This window comes from Oncorhynchus mykiss, chromosome 13 (assembly GCF_013265735.2).
Source record: "Oncorhynchus mykiss isolate Arlee chromosome 13, USDA_OmykA_1.1, whole genome shotgun sequence".
NCBI classification, from domain to species: domain Eukaryota; kingdom Metazoa; phylum Chordata; class Actinopteri; order Salmoniformes; family Salmonidae; genus Oncorhynchus; species Oncorhynchus mykiss.
Window position 1 is genome coordinate 18297095 of NC_048577.1, and position 12688 is coordinate 18309782.

Sequence of the window (12688 nt, forward strand, 5' to 3'; positions counted from 1 at the left end):
CCCAACTAAACCTTTGACAAATAACAAGCACATATGCCCCCTTCCCCCAACTAAACCTTTTACAAATAACAAGCACATATGCTCCCTTCCCCCAACTAAACCTTTGACAAATAACAAGCACATATGCCCCCTTCCCCCAACTAAACCTTTTACAAATAACAAGAACATATGCCCCCTTCCCCCAACTAAACCTTTTACAAATAACAAGTACATATGCCCCCTTCCCCCAACTAAACCTTTGACAAATAACAAGCACATATGCTCCCTTCCCCCAACTAAACCTTTTACAAATAACTAGAACATATGCCCCCTTCCCCCAACTAAACCTTTTACAAATAACAAGCACATATGCCCCCTTCCCCCAACTAAACCTTTTACAAATAACAAGCACAAAAACTTTTTGGCCCAGGAGAAACATTTTTCCAATACATACAATGACTGATCACCCTTCTAATGTTCGTCAATGTCAATCTAACAATCACATAGTATCACACAGACTATTGATCATGAAACATATGTAGGCGGACGGACACTGTTTCCCCAGTAATGTTCATGACCATAAAAACTAGTAGAAAAGAGAGTGAAACGACAGGTATTGCAACGCTGTAAAAGACAGATGTGATCAATGGAGCATGTTCAGGAAACCACTTTACAGTCTCTCTGCTCAATATCCTACAACAGTACGTCCAACTAAAACTAAAGAGATGGTAGGATAGGGAGAGAGAGGAGAGAATCTCATGTCTTTGAATAAATTGGGCCTGTTCTGTGCGTTAACGACACGTGCTTCCTGTTCTCTGGTCACTCAGTGTAGAACCTCTGGGTTTGGAATGGAACGGATTAGAACCTCAGTGGTGGAACCTCAGTGGTGGAACACAACACAACAGAACTGCAACGACTCTCTCCACACTGCATATGGTTCAGTTGAAGTGCAGCACATCCACAAGAGAATGTTCAAACCCATCTGGACTCTGGGTTTGCATTTCCTCTTTCTATTGTGAGACCAACATCAAAGGCATCAAATCAAATCAAATGTTATTGGTCGCATACACATATTTAGCAGACGTTATTGTGGGTGTAGCGAAATGCTTGTCAAATCACACAAAAAAGAAACAAAATACTGCAAAGTTGCTTAGGAGCTAGAAGCAGAGCTGCCATATCTGTCGGCGCCATCTTGATGATTGAAGCCATTGTCTAACCACCAAGCCTGCAAAACAACCTAATCAAATCAATCCGTTTACACAGTACGATCATAAAAAAGTACCAGTATATTTGTGCAACAGACAAACCAATAAATCTAGCCACAGATGTCTCATATATTCCATAGTACACAGCTGTGTTCCAGCGTGGTAGTTTAGGATGTGTGGACAGATAGCTGCTGTGAGCCAGGTGGATGGGTGGGTGCTGGATGAGTTGAGGCTAATGAGGCGACTCATAGAGGAAGGCCATATCTCTCCAGTTAGTGATTGAGATAGAGATCCTGAGGAAAAGGACTCACTCGTTTAGCACAGTGACAGATACTGGGGAAACAGACCTGTTTAACACACTGACACAAGCCAGAGACACTATATCCTATTGGCCAGAGACACACTCAATCCTATAAGGAAGAATTAGTCATCATTAGAGATCCCGTTAAGGGAGGGAGGGAACTGTGCTCTGTTCACTTCTCACACCTATCGTAGACCCTATCTGGCTGACTGCCAGGGCAGAAAAGAACGTTCAATAAGTATGAAATGGAACGAAACGCTCCAAAATGTAAAGGTGGAATCCAAACTTGTCCAATAAGAAACACTGGTTTTCATCTTCCGTTGCTACAGTATACCCTAATGGACATGACCCTGTGCAGATGTTTAGACAGGTGGCCCATTACGATCCCATCCAGAACCTCATTCTAGGCTTGGTCAGGCCCGAGGAATCCAAAATGGCCCACCAAAAAAAGAACATGGCCCGTACTTTGAGCTTTTTTTTCTGCAGCTAGGTGGGAATGGAATTTTCCCATTACGTCAAGCCCACCAGACACATTTTGATTGCTTAAGACTGTGGCGTTTTTCCAGGGATGTCTGTGGGATGAGTTAGGGGTTAGGAAATCAGCCTTGCGTTCAGACGTGAGACGCGTAATGTGATCTTTGGCTGCCAGAGCTGGGCCAGAGAGCCCGGCTGCTGTTTTCATTGAATTTTCGTGCTGCTGAAAATGAGGCAGGAATGAATTGAATAAGCCCGTTGCTGCCAGTGGCAGATTGCACAGACTGTAAATTATAGCACGGTTTCAGATCTGTTAGTGCAGTCTTACCATTTCCTATAGTCATTGTCACACGCTGTCTCTATAACGCAGTGCTATATGGCACAACTTGACAACACCAAACGCTTTAGAACAAACTAGAACAGAGGACATAATGGAGACTGTTTAATGTCCACAAGCTGCAAATCTCTGCCAAACTCAGTCTACAGACTGGGACCAGACTGGGGAGAGGGTAGGAACAAAGGGGTGAATACAAAACACCAGCAGGGGTCCACTTTAGGAGCATTACAAGCTGACCCACATTCCAGCGTTCCGGAGTGTGTTACTCTTGTTCTGACAGATTCCAGAAACCATCATTGTCATGTAAGGAGGCTAATCACTAGCCGTGCCAACAACTGACAGGCCTGGAAGACCTCCGGGACATGTATTGTACCACATAATCAGGTTTATGTGAGCAAGAAGACCATAAAATGACTGTTGATGGAATGCGTTACACTTATTCTGATGAACAGTGTCTGGGAACCATCATAGCCACGTTAAGAGGCTAATCACTACAGTGACAACAACTGGTGGGGGCCTGGAAGAACACAGGGATATATAGTTGTTGATAACAGAGCTGTTGTTGTTAGTGTGACTGTGGACAATGCTATCGTTTACCACTTAATATCCCGTTAACATTGACACGACTACGAAATGAATGTAATCTGTTGTGAAATAACTCCTCTCTATTCTCAATCTTCCCTCTGTAACTTGGGAAACATCCTTTGTAGCGTGTTCAACCTCACTTGTTATCAGTGTCAGGGCCTTTGGCAGTGCTTTGGCCCAGGTTGTGGAGACTGGAAAGCCAGAGGAACAGTAAAAACTGTCCCATTAAATCTTCAAGGAAGAGGCCAGGTAGGGTTGTGGGGTCACATCTGCTCCACAGACTAGAATCACTGCTGGACAGACATTACAAATCTCTCCAAGTCCACAAACAGAATCACTGCTGGACAGACATTCAAATCTTTCCAAGTCCACAAGCAGAGTCACTGCTTGACAGACATTACAAATCTATCCAAGTCTACAAACAGAATCACTGCTGGACAGACATTACAAATCTATCCAAGTCCACAACCAGAATCACTGCTGGACAGACATTACAAATCTATCCAAGTCCACAACCAGAATCACTGCTGGACAGACATTACAAATCTATCCAAGTCCACAAACAGAGTCACTGCTGGACAGACATTACAAGTCGTTTCAAGAGTTGCTCCAAGTCCACAAGCGGAATACCACTTCAGTGACTGTTGGGTGAGTGCGAATGACGCAGGCAACTGGACTTTGTTTGTGGTTTGGGGAACAAACAGGAACAAACCCACACTCCTCAAGGGGAGGTCAGAATAACTTTTTATCTGTGTAAACTCCTCCCCCATGGCAAAGCAGGGAGCAGATGAAAGACTTGCAAAGACAAGAAGAAGCAGTTCTAAGGGGATTCATTAGTGATCTAAGTAGCACTGCCACTGAGACACAAACGGCAAAATCCACAGTCAACACCCCGTGGTGAATTTAATAAGGTACGAAGACTAAAATCCCCATTATCGTCCCTGCTGGGCATTCTGTGGCTGGGTCTGAGTAGACTAAGCAGAGGGGAGGGTGTTGTAGGTCTTGGACCATGTCATGGTCCTCTCTCCCTGGGGGAGTCCGTTCAGCTGAGCTCTGGGCAGTGATCCTCTTGGCTCTCCCTCCCTAGCTGCTCTCCTCCAGAGTCCTACTCCAGCTCCAGCTAGCTGGAAGCCAACTGACTATTTAGTAAAGCATGCTATGGCTATTTGGCAGCACCAGCACCTCGCGAGTGAAAAGTTCTCCAGCAGGCTCACCGGAGCCAAATTGGACACGGGAGAGAAGTTTGTGACGAGGTCCTGACAGGAATTTTGCTAAATGTCGGCCAGTATAACAGTGGAACATATTACAAATGCACTGTTTATGACTTGTGGTGTATGATTGTTTCAAATGGGATATGGCAGTTAGGAAGTGGGAAACGTGTTTATTAGTATGTATTAAACCAGGAAGTCATGTTTATTTTCCCGAATCTGAGATATTTGAAAGAAGCAGTGCCAACTATAGGTAAGAACAGGGACACCACACAGAGCATGGAGTGGATTAAAACGAAACTAGTTTAGTGTCCCAAAGGTGATAAAAACAGAAACTGCTATTGGGACCCCATTGACACCCATAAAAGGGACAGATATACAGAATAGTACACAGCGACAATATCAGCCCCTTTACAGGATATTCTGCCCATTGTGTTTTGAGCTTGTCTAGTGAGTGGAGTACGTTGGGTGAGAGAGAGAGAGGTGAGGAACGGACAACATGCTACTCACATAGAACAGGGCTCCACTCTGTAGTCAATGGGTAGATTGTCAAATGTTACCATGGAAATAAACCGGAAGTGTTAATGATCATGGATACTAAACACACATACAGGATATACATACAGTACATACACACCAAGGAAGACAATTACAGGTAGTACTCAAAGACAATTTGGACTAGACTAAATAATACATAAAGGCAAACGGTTTAAGTGAAATCTACAGTAGTACATTAAAACAGGAAGCAGGGGAATGGACATGTTATTCTGAAAGGTCCTTTCCAAGAAGCTATCTCACTGACGGGTGCAATTCCTTATGTTTCTCACATTAGCCTTGTATTAGGGCAGTGTGCCATAGTGAGCATCACATCTTTATTCAGAACACTGCTCATCTGCCCTCATGTGCCGTTTCCATTATCTTAACAGTATCAACTGACCTACAGCAGCTGGTTGAAAAGAGAATACCTTGAGAGTAATATTAAGCTACTGAACTAACTACTGTAATGACAACCACAGCCAGACAGTCTGTTTTTCAGTAATGTCCATTAACTGACCCCGTGTGTGTGTGTTTGGTCTTGTTCTTCTAATCCTCGTGGGGAACTGAAATGTCCAAATGTCCCTCACAAGGATAGTAAAACGAGGAAAATTCTCCCTTGTGGAGACATTTCCCACGTCTCCATGAGGACAAAGGCTACTTTAAGCTTAGGGGTTAGGTTTAGGGTTACAATTAGAGTTAGGGGTTAGGTTTAGGGTTAGGCGTTAAGGTTAGGTTTAGGGGTTAGGGAAAATAGGATTTTGAATGGAAATACATTTTAGGTCCCCACGAGGATAGAAGGTGTGTGTGTGTGTGTGTGTGTGTGTGTGTGTGTGTGTGTGTGTTTCTCAGTTCTATCTTCAGACTCATCTCTATTCATCTCTATGTCAACGTCTTACTGCTCAACTTCTACTCTGCATTGTACAAAAATAGCTCACATAGTACGGCATGTCTGCCAAACGTTGACTGGTGGCGACCAAACACAACAAAGGCATGCATATGATTGTGTTTCATCTAGTGTGGAATAACAAAATTTGCAAGCACATTTTACGGTACAGTACAGTGCATTGACCCTCAGGTATACATGGAAAAGCTGGATACACATCAATATTCATGCCAGATTTAAAGTTAACTTACGACATGATTATTTTCCGCCTGATAGAAAGAGAATCTGGGTCAATACCCAAACTTTGTTTGTCTAATTTTTACGCAGATGTCAACATTACACATACATGCTTCACAGTGTGCAAGAAAATAACCAACCATTTCACAAAACAGGCTGAAGCCACAAAGAAATATATTAAATGACCACTAGGTTTACATAACAGTAACAGGTGTTGAGAAGAAAGTGTAAAGACTTGCCTGTAGTTTTACTGGTTTAGGCGACTCTGGCTGTTTGTTGCAAATAAACAAACGCAAATATGTTAGAGGATTGTGCACGCCTGCACAATCTATAGAGCCCACTATAGGTACTACTGTAGGATGTGTTCACTTTGACAACACACATCATGGGACAAGAGCTCGTGTATATGGATTCTTAACACATTTACAGGCATGTTATGCAAAAAAAAAACACCTATATATTGGCACATTTTATCAATGGGTTCATTTTTATAAACTGGGTGGTTTGAGGCCTGAATGATGATTGGCGAAAGGGTATGACAAAACTTTTACTGTTCTAATTACGTTGGTAACCAGTTTATAATAGCTCCGCGTTGCGTCGTGCCGAAGAACAGCCCTTAGCTGTGATATATTGGTCATATACCCCACCAACTCGTGCCTTATTGCTTAATGAGCCTATTTTTGACTGCCGTGGTAATGTACCAGCATCATATAACTACAGAAGGCTCTGACCCTTTGGTGACCTCATCACACAGCCCATGTCCAATGTCAAGACACTGTTGTCCTCTAATCATTATGCCCCCATTATCATACGGATCTATCTGATATGGATTAACTAGGATTGGAGTTAATCCACTGTACTGTAAATACCAGTGGATCAGACTGGCCTGGTATTAGGGGGACATTATGGATCTGACTGGCCTGGTATTAGGGGAACATTGTGGATCTGACTGGCCTGGTATTAGGGGAACATTGTGGATCTGACTGGCCTGGTATTAGGGGGACATTGTGGATCTGACTGGCCTGGTATTAGGGGGACATTGTGGATCTGACTGGCCTGGTATTAGGGGAACATTGTGGATCTGACTGGCCTGGTATTAGGGGGACATTGTGGATCTGACTGGCCTGGTATTAGGGGGACATTGTGGATCTGACTGGCCTGGTATTAGGGGAACATTGTGGATCTGACTGGCCTGGTATTAGGGGGACATTGTGGATCTGACTGGCCTGGTATTAGGGGGACATTGTGGATCAAACTGGCCTGGTATTAGGGGGACATTATGGATCTGACTGGCCTGGTATTAGGGGGACATTGTGGATCAGACTGGCCTGGTATTAGGGGGACATTGTGGATCAGACTGGCCTGGTATTAGGCGGACATTGTGGATCAGACTGGCCTGGTATTATGGAGGCATTGTGGATCAAACTGGCCTGGTATTAGGGGGATATTCTGGATCAAACTGGCCTGGTATTAGGGGGACATTGTGGATCAACCTGTCCTGGTATTAGGGGGATATTCTGGATCAAACTGGCCTGGTATTAGGGGGACATTGTGGATCAACCTGTCCTGGTATTAGAGGGACATTGTGGATCAACCTGTCCTGGTATTAGAGGGACATTGTGGATCAACCTGTCCTGGTATTAGGGGGAGATTGTGGATCAAACTTGTCCTGGTATTAGGGGGACAATGTGGATCAGACTGGCCTGATATTAGGGGGACAATGTGGATCTGACTGGCCTGGTATTGGGGGACATTGTGGATCAGACTGGCCTGGTATTAGGGAGACAATGTGGATCAGACTGGCCTGGTATTAGGGGACATTGTGGATCAGACTGGCCTGGTATTAGGGAGACAATGTGGATCAGACTGGCCTGGTATTAGGGGGACAATGTGGGCTGTACAAGTTGTTAACTCCTCTTTCATCAGTTACCCCTCAATAGAAAGACATACTGTAACTGTGGCCTTCAGAACATGGTTTAGGGGGAGAGCTAGAGGTGTGGTAGGGAGATAAACATGTCAGGGGGAATATAGAGAAAGAAAAGACAAAAACTTACACTTACAGGAATGCTGTGGTCTTTTTTTCCTTTATGGGAGGAAGCCACATGTGCAAGGTACTGGATGACCTTTTTAGTGTTTTCTGTCTTGCCAGCACCAGATTCACCTCTGAGAAGATAGAAAACATACAAGACAGATCAGATCCCTGGGTTAGTTGATGGAGAAGAATGACGTGTGTGTGTGTGTGTGTGTGTGTGTGTGTGTGTGTGTGTGTGTGTGTGTGTGTGTGTGTGTGTGTGTGTGTGTGTGTGTGTCAGAAATGTCTTTCTGACTGGCAGATGTTTTTGTGAGGAGATTATGGCACTTGGGAAACTCCATAAACAGTCTTGAGCTGGGGGTGAGAGAGCTAGCCAGGCTCTGCTCCCTGCAACTCCGCTAAACAACAAATGAATGAAAATAAACCACATTTGAGAGGTTTATCGGATGAGGCGGTGTGTAGCTGGGCTTTTGTGTATCTATATGTGCTGTTTATTTTCTTTGCGCTAGTTTAGTTCAGCGGCTGTGGTTGAGGGCGGGACTCACGGACCCACAGCGATGACAGCTTTAGAGCAAGGAAGTATGTTTTTGCAAGCTCTTCAAGCCATGCAGACAGAATCCTATCCCCAAGTACCACTTACTGTACAGTAACGTCAACACACAATGCATACCAGTGGTTTTACAATAGGTACTCATTCTACGTAATCACTGGTGGTTAACATTGAACTTTCTCCCCGATCTCAAGCTCAACGCTAGGTTATATCTAGTTGAGCAAAATCATCTGCAAAATAAAACTAACGACATGATGGTCTTCAAATAAATGACAAGGCCCCTGAATACTCACTGAGTGTAAAACCAATTACTATAACAAAGTCATGTGTTGTTTTCTCCTTTCAGGTTCCCCTTACCTGGTCATGTGGTGAAGTCCTATGGTAGTCTAGTCTAGTACTATGAATATGCTGTATGGCTGATGAGTTGTGTGTTTAGTGCTAAGCTCAATATCCACCGGGAGCAGAGGGTATTTCTGGCTGCGTCTGAAATGACGGGCTCTGGCCAAAAGTAGTGCACTATTTAGGCATTAGGGTGCTATTTTGGACACAGCCCGTGAGTGAGTAATTGCGTAAAATGTCCATGAGGTTGGCATTAAACTGGAAGTGTTAGATTCCTTAGGTTGGTTCGCCTTGCTGCAGAGGAGACGGCTCATATTCTCAGGGACTGACTTATAATCACATGGCATCTCTGTGCAGCGTTTACATTGCAATGACCACCGTCTCATACAGTGTGTGTGTGTGTGTGTGTGTGTGTGTGTGTGTGTGTGTGTGTCACAGTTGGCATATAAATGCATCATAGCAGATGTGAGATTTTATGATAGTGTTCAAGCCACACTTCCGACATCCATCCAAATTCTTCCATGCTCCCCCAGACTTAGTCATGTATGGTGAGAGGCTAGGAAAATATTTATTGACTGGTGGCTTGTAGCCCTGGGGGTTCCAGGGAAATATTGGGTGGTGGAGGATCGGGTTCAGACCAGCGCAGGGAGAGGACGCACACACACACACTTGGAGAAACTTTACCCTGTATACTCTTTCACACATCATCGGTGTAGGCCTGTCACAGAGGCTTACGATGAGATGCCACGCTGACATGTTTCTTGGCAGCATTAATGTCATCTGTAGATATTGGGCGCTAGACTGGAATACAGCCAACTAGTAGGGGTTGTGTGTGTGTGTGTACCAGAAATACCAAACATTTCCCAGCTTCCCTGCCCCAAGCCTAAGTCTCTCGTCCCGTAAGTGTCTGTCTCACTGTTCTGTGTTACTGAGTTGCTCATTTTAAAATAGCTATTGGGGCCTCTGGCTCTGTTCTAGTTCAATTCAATTGATTCCTCTTTCGACCTATAATCAGTGCTAAGTACATTCATGTCGGCTTCAATAAGCTACACTTCATTCATAGTTGAATAGAGCTTCTGCAGGAATGCAATGCAGCAGGTCATTTCCCCATTTCATTTTCGGGACTACTAAGTGAGGAAGAGACGCGCATAACTAAGATAATTGAATTGTGAATGTTATGCAATTAAGCTGGTGCTGCATGGCCTTTCTAAACCACCTGGTTCAAACCAGTGACGTGTGGTATGATACTATGCAGGCTTAGTGCAAGGAATCAAACTGAGAAGACACTGTAAATCCAGCAACCCATGCAACACAGAACACGGAAAGAGAGAAGAAAAGGGCTGAGCAGACATGGCTCAGAGGTTACTCACGTGCAGAGAATTGATTGGTCCTCTCGGTCTGGGAGGGAGAGAGAGAAAGAGGGAGGGGGTGGGTAGTGGGAGAGGGGGGGGGTAGTGGGAGAGAGAGAGAAATGGGGGAGAGAGATAAATGGGGAGAGAGAGAGAAATGGGGAGAGAAATTATTCACAGTGTCAGCATTTAGCATACTCATCGGCAATAGCCCATTCCCCAAAATCCCTCTTTCAAACTGAAATTAGGTCTTGTACCAAATGTATCACTGGCTGACTGATGTACACCAAAGTCATTTTTACAGAACATAGCCAACTTTACTGAGCTTGGTGAGTTTGCCATTAAATGAGATACTCCCTTCAAACAGGTTGAAGGTCATTGTCTGCACCAGGAGTGAAATGTAATTTCACTAAACATTTCAAAAGCCTCAGGATCCAGACATTTCACAGGCACACAAAATGGAGGAGGAATCGAGGAGTCTTTCAAATGAAAGCTTTGTAGTGCCAAACCTCTGCATTACAGAGATAAGGGCCGATAGTGTACCTTGTCGCTGAAAGCTACACTCTTAGAAAAAAAAGAGTTCCAAAAGGGTTCTTCTGCTGTTCCCATAGGATAACCCTTTTTGGTTCCAGGTAGAACTATTTTTTAAATTCCATGTAGAACCTTCTGTGGAAAGGGTTATGCATGGAACCCAAAAGGGTTCTACGTGGAACCAACAGGGTTTCCTTTTAAGGTCTAAATAACACCTTTTTTTCTAAGACTGTATGTCGGCTATGTCCATCATGTGCATGTGAAAACAGTTTACATGAAGTCATCAGACTCAGTCAGACCACGGTAGGCGTAATACTGCAACCAAAGGCCATCTTTCTCTGTATTTACAGTCTTGTTATTTTAGAGCCCTGTATCACTGAACTGGTGGGCTGATGACAGAAACACAGCTCTCTCGGAAGAAGGCAAAGCATCAATGTGATTTACAGTCAGCAGGAAAGAGAGGAGAGAGAGAAGAGAAAGAGAGAGAGAGAGAGATACTCTGGTTTAACAGCTAGAGAATTAGGAATAAGAAGGAGGGACCCATTTGAAGTGACAGCGAGGTTGGGACAGTTTGCAGACAACAAGCCAATCACTGAGCTCCTTCTCATCTAATTGACTGAGGTGAACGGGGGCACCAATGGGTTAACAGACAAGTTGCGTTTCGATCAAACAGTGATCCAGTGATTTAATTTTCTTAACTCGATTGGATTTGATTAATTGTAACCAGATTTGACATCGGGTTGCATAACTTCTTCAGATTACAGTAAATTACTGGAGAATCAAAACACCTCAACACGAAACTATTTAATTGATTTTTTTATTTTGCTCCTTTGCGCCCCATTATTTTTATTTCTACTTTGCACATTCTTCCATTGCAAAACTACCATTCCAGTGTTTTACTTGCTATATTGTATTTACTATGCCACCATGGGCTTTTTTGCCTTTACCTGCCTTCTCACCTCATTTGCTCACATTGTATATAGACTTGTTTATACTGTATTATTGACTGTATGTTTGTTTTACTCCATGTGTAACTCTGTGTCGTTGTATCTGTCGAACTGCTTTGCTTTATCTTGGCCAGGTCGCAATCGTAAATGAGAACTTGTTCTCAACTTGCCTACCTGGTTAAATAAAGGTAAAATAAAATAAAATAAATAAAAACACACACTGGTGGTTGATGCTACTGTACATGACTTAACATCTGTCACGGTTGCCTTGTACTCCAGTTAATAGGCTGTGATGGAAATATAAATATAAAACACACACACACGTCATTCTTCTCCATAAATATATGTAATCACATTTTTTTTAATTTTGTAATTTTTTCATTGGGGGGTACAGGTACAATATACAAATTGATATAATTTAATATTCAGTTCATATCATATTTACCTGTGGACTGCCACTCAAAAAAGAAAAATCATTATGATCATTTTACAGATTTGTAAAGTTATAATACATTTAGTATGTAAAGAATGATTGCTTGTAGTCATTACCACCAGAACATGTTTCTAAGACTTCATTCCTCACACTCGTATAACACCACATAAAGCACTCTCTACAGAACACCACTGTCTGCCACCAGACCAAGCTGTCTGCCTCCAGACCAAACTGTCTGCCTCCAGACCAAACTGTCTGCCACCAGACTAAACTGTCTGCCTCCAGACCAAACTGTCTGCCTCCAGACCAAACTGTCTGCCGCCAGACAGTTTAGTCTGCCGCCAGACCAAACTGTCTGCCGCCAGACCAAACTGTCTGCCGCCAGAACAAACTGTCTGCCGCCAGACCAAACTGTCTGCAGCCAGACCAAACTGTCTGCCGCCAGACCAAACTGATACAATGAGAGGCATCCGATCAGTCCCCGGAAGCAGTGGGCTCCAAATGAACCCAAGGTCGTGGCTGCCGGCCAGGCTAGCACCAGAGAGTGGCAGTAGAGGAGCGTAAGGGAGGTGGTGAGGTGTGAGGTCATGGGAACTAACTGTGGTTCGGCTGCCAGCATCAGCGCCTCCTCAGGCCTCTCAGCTGTGTCACATGCCTGGCAGAACTGGAGTACCACAGATAAGACAAAGGCCATCAGCTCCCTTCCCTTCTGCAGTGAGTCCCTTCCTCTGGGCTCCGGTGGCTCGCCACTGACGCCAGAT

At 44.0% G+C, this 12688-nt stretch overlaps 1 protein-coding gene across 14 annotated transcripts in view; it reads right to left on the reverse strand.

The window, feature by feature from the left end:
- LOC110485800 (myosin-10) overlaps positions 1–12688 on the reverse strand; it is a 93018-nt gene that overhangs the window by 43847 nt on the left and 36483 nt on the right. For 5 of the 14 annotated variants that reach the window (XR_005035472.1, XM_036940463.1, XM_036940456.1 and 2 more), the window contains exons 4-8: positions 10038–10065; positions 7801–7909; positions 5986–6015; positions 5761–5778; positions 4600–4617 (exon numbers count right to left, since the gene is read on the reverse strand). Coding sequence is in view for 13 of the 14 variants with exons in the window: in XM_036940463.1 (XP_036796358.1) it covers positions 4600–4617; positions 5761–5778; positions 5986–6015; positions 7801–7909; positions 10038–10065 (203 nt within the window). In the remaining variant the exon portion in view is untranslated. The remainder of the gene's footprint in view (positions 1–4599; positions 4618–5760; positions 5779–5985; positions 6016–7800; positions 7910–10037; positions 10066–12688) is intronic. The other 9 variants (XM_036940464.1, XM_036940461.1, XM_036940467.1 and 6 more) reach the window with 5 other exon arrangements.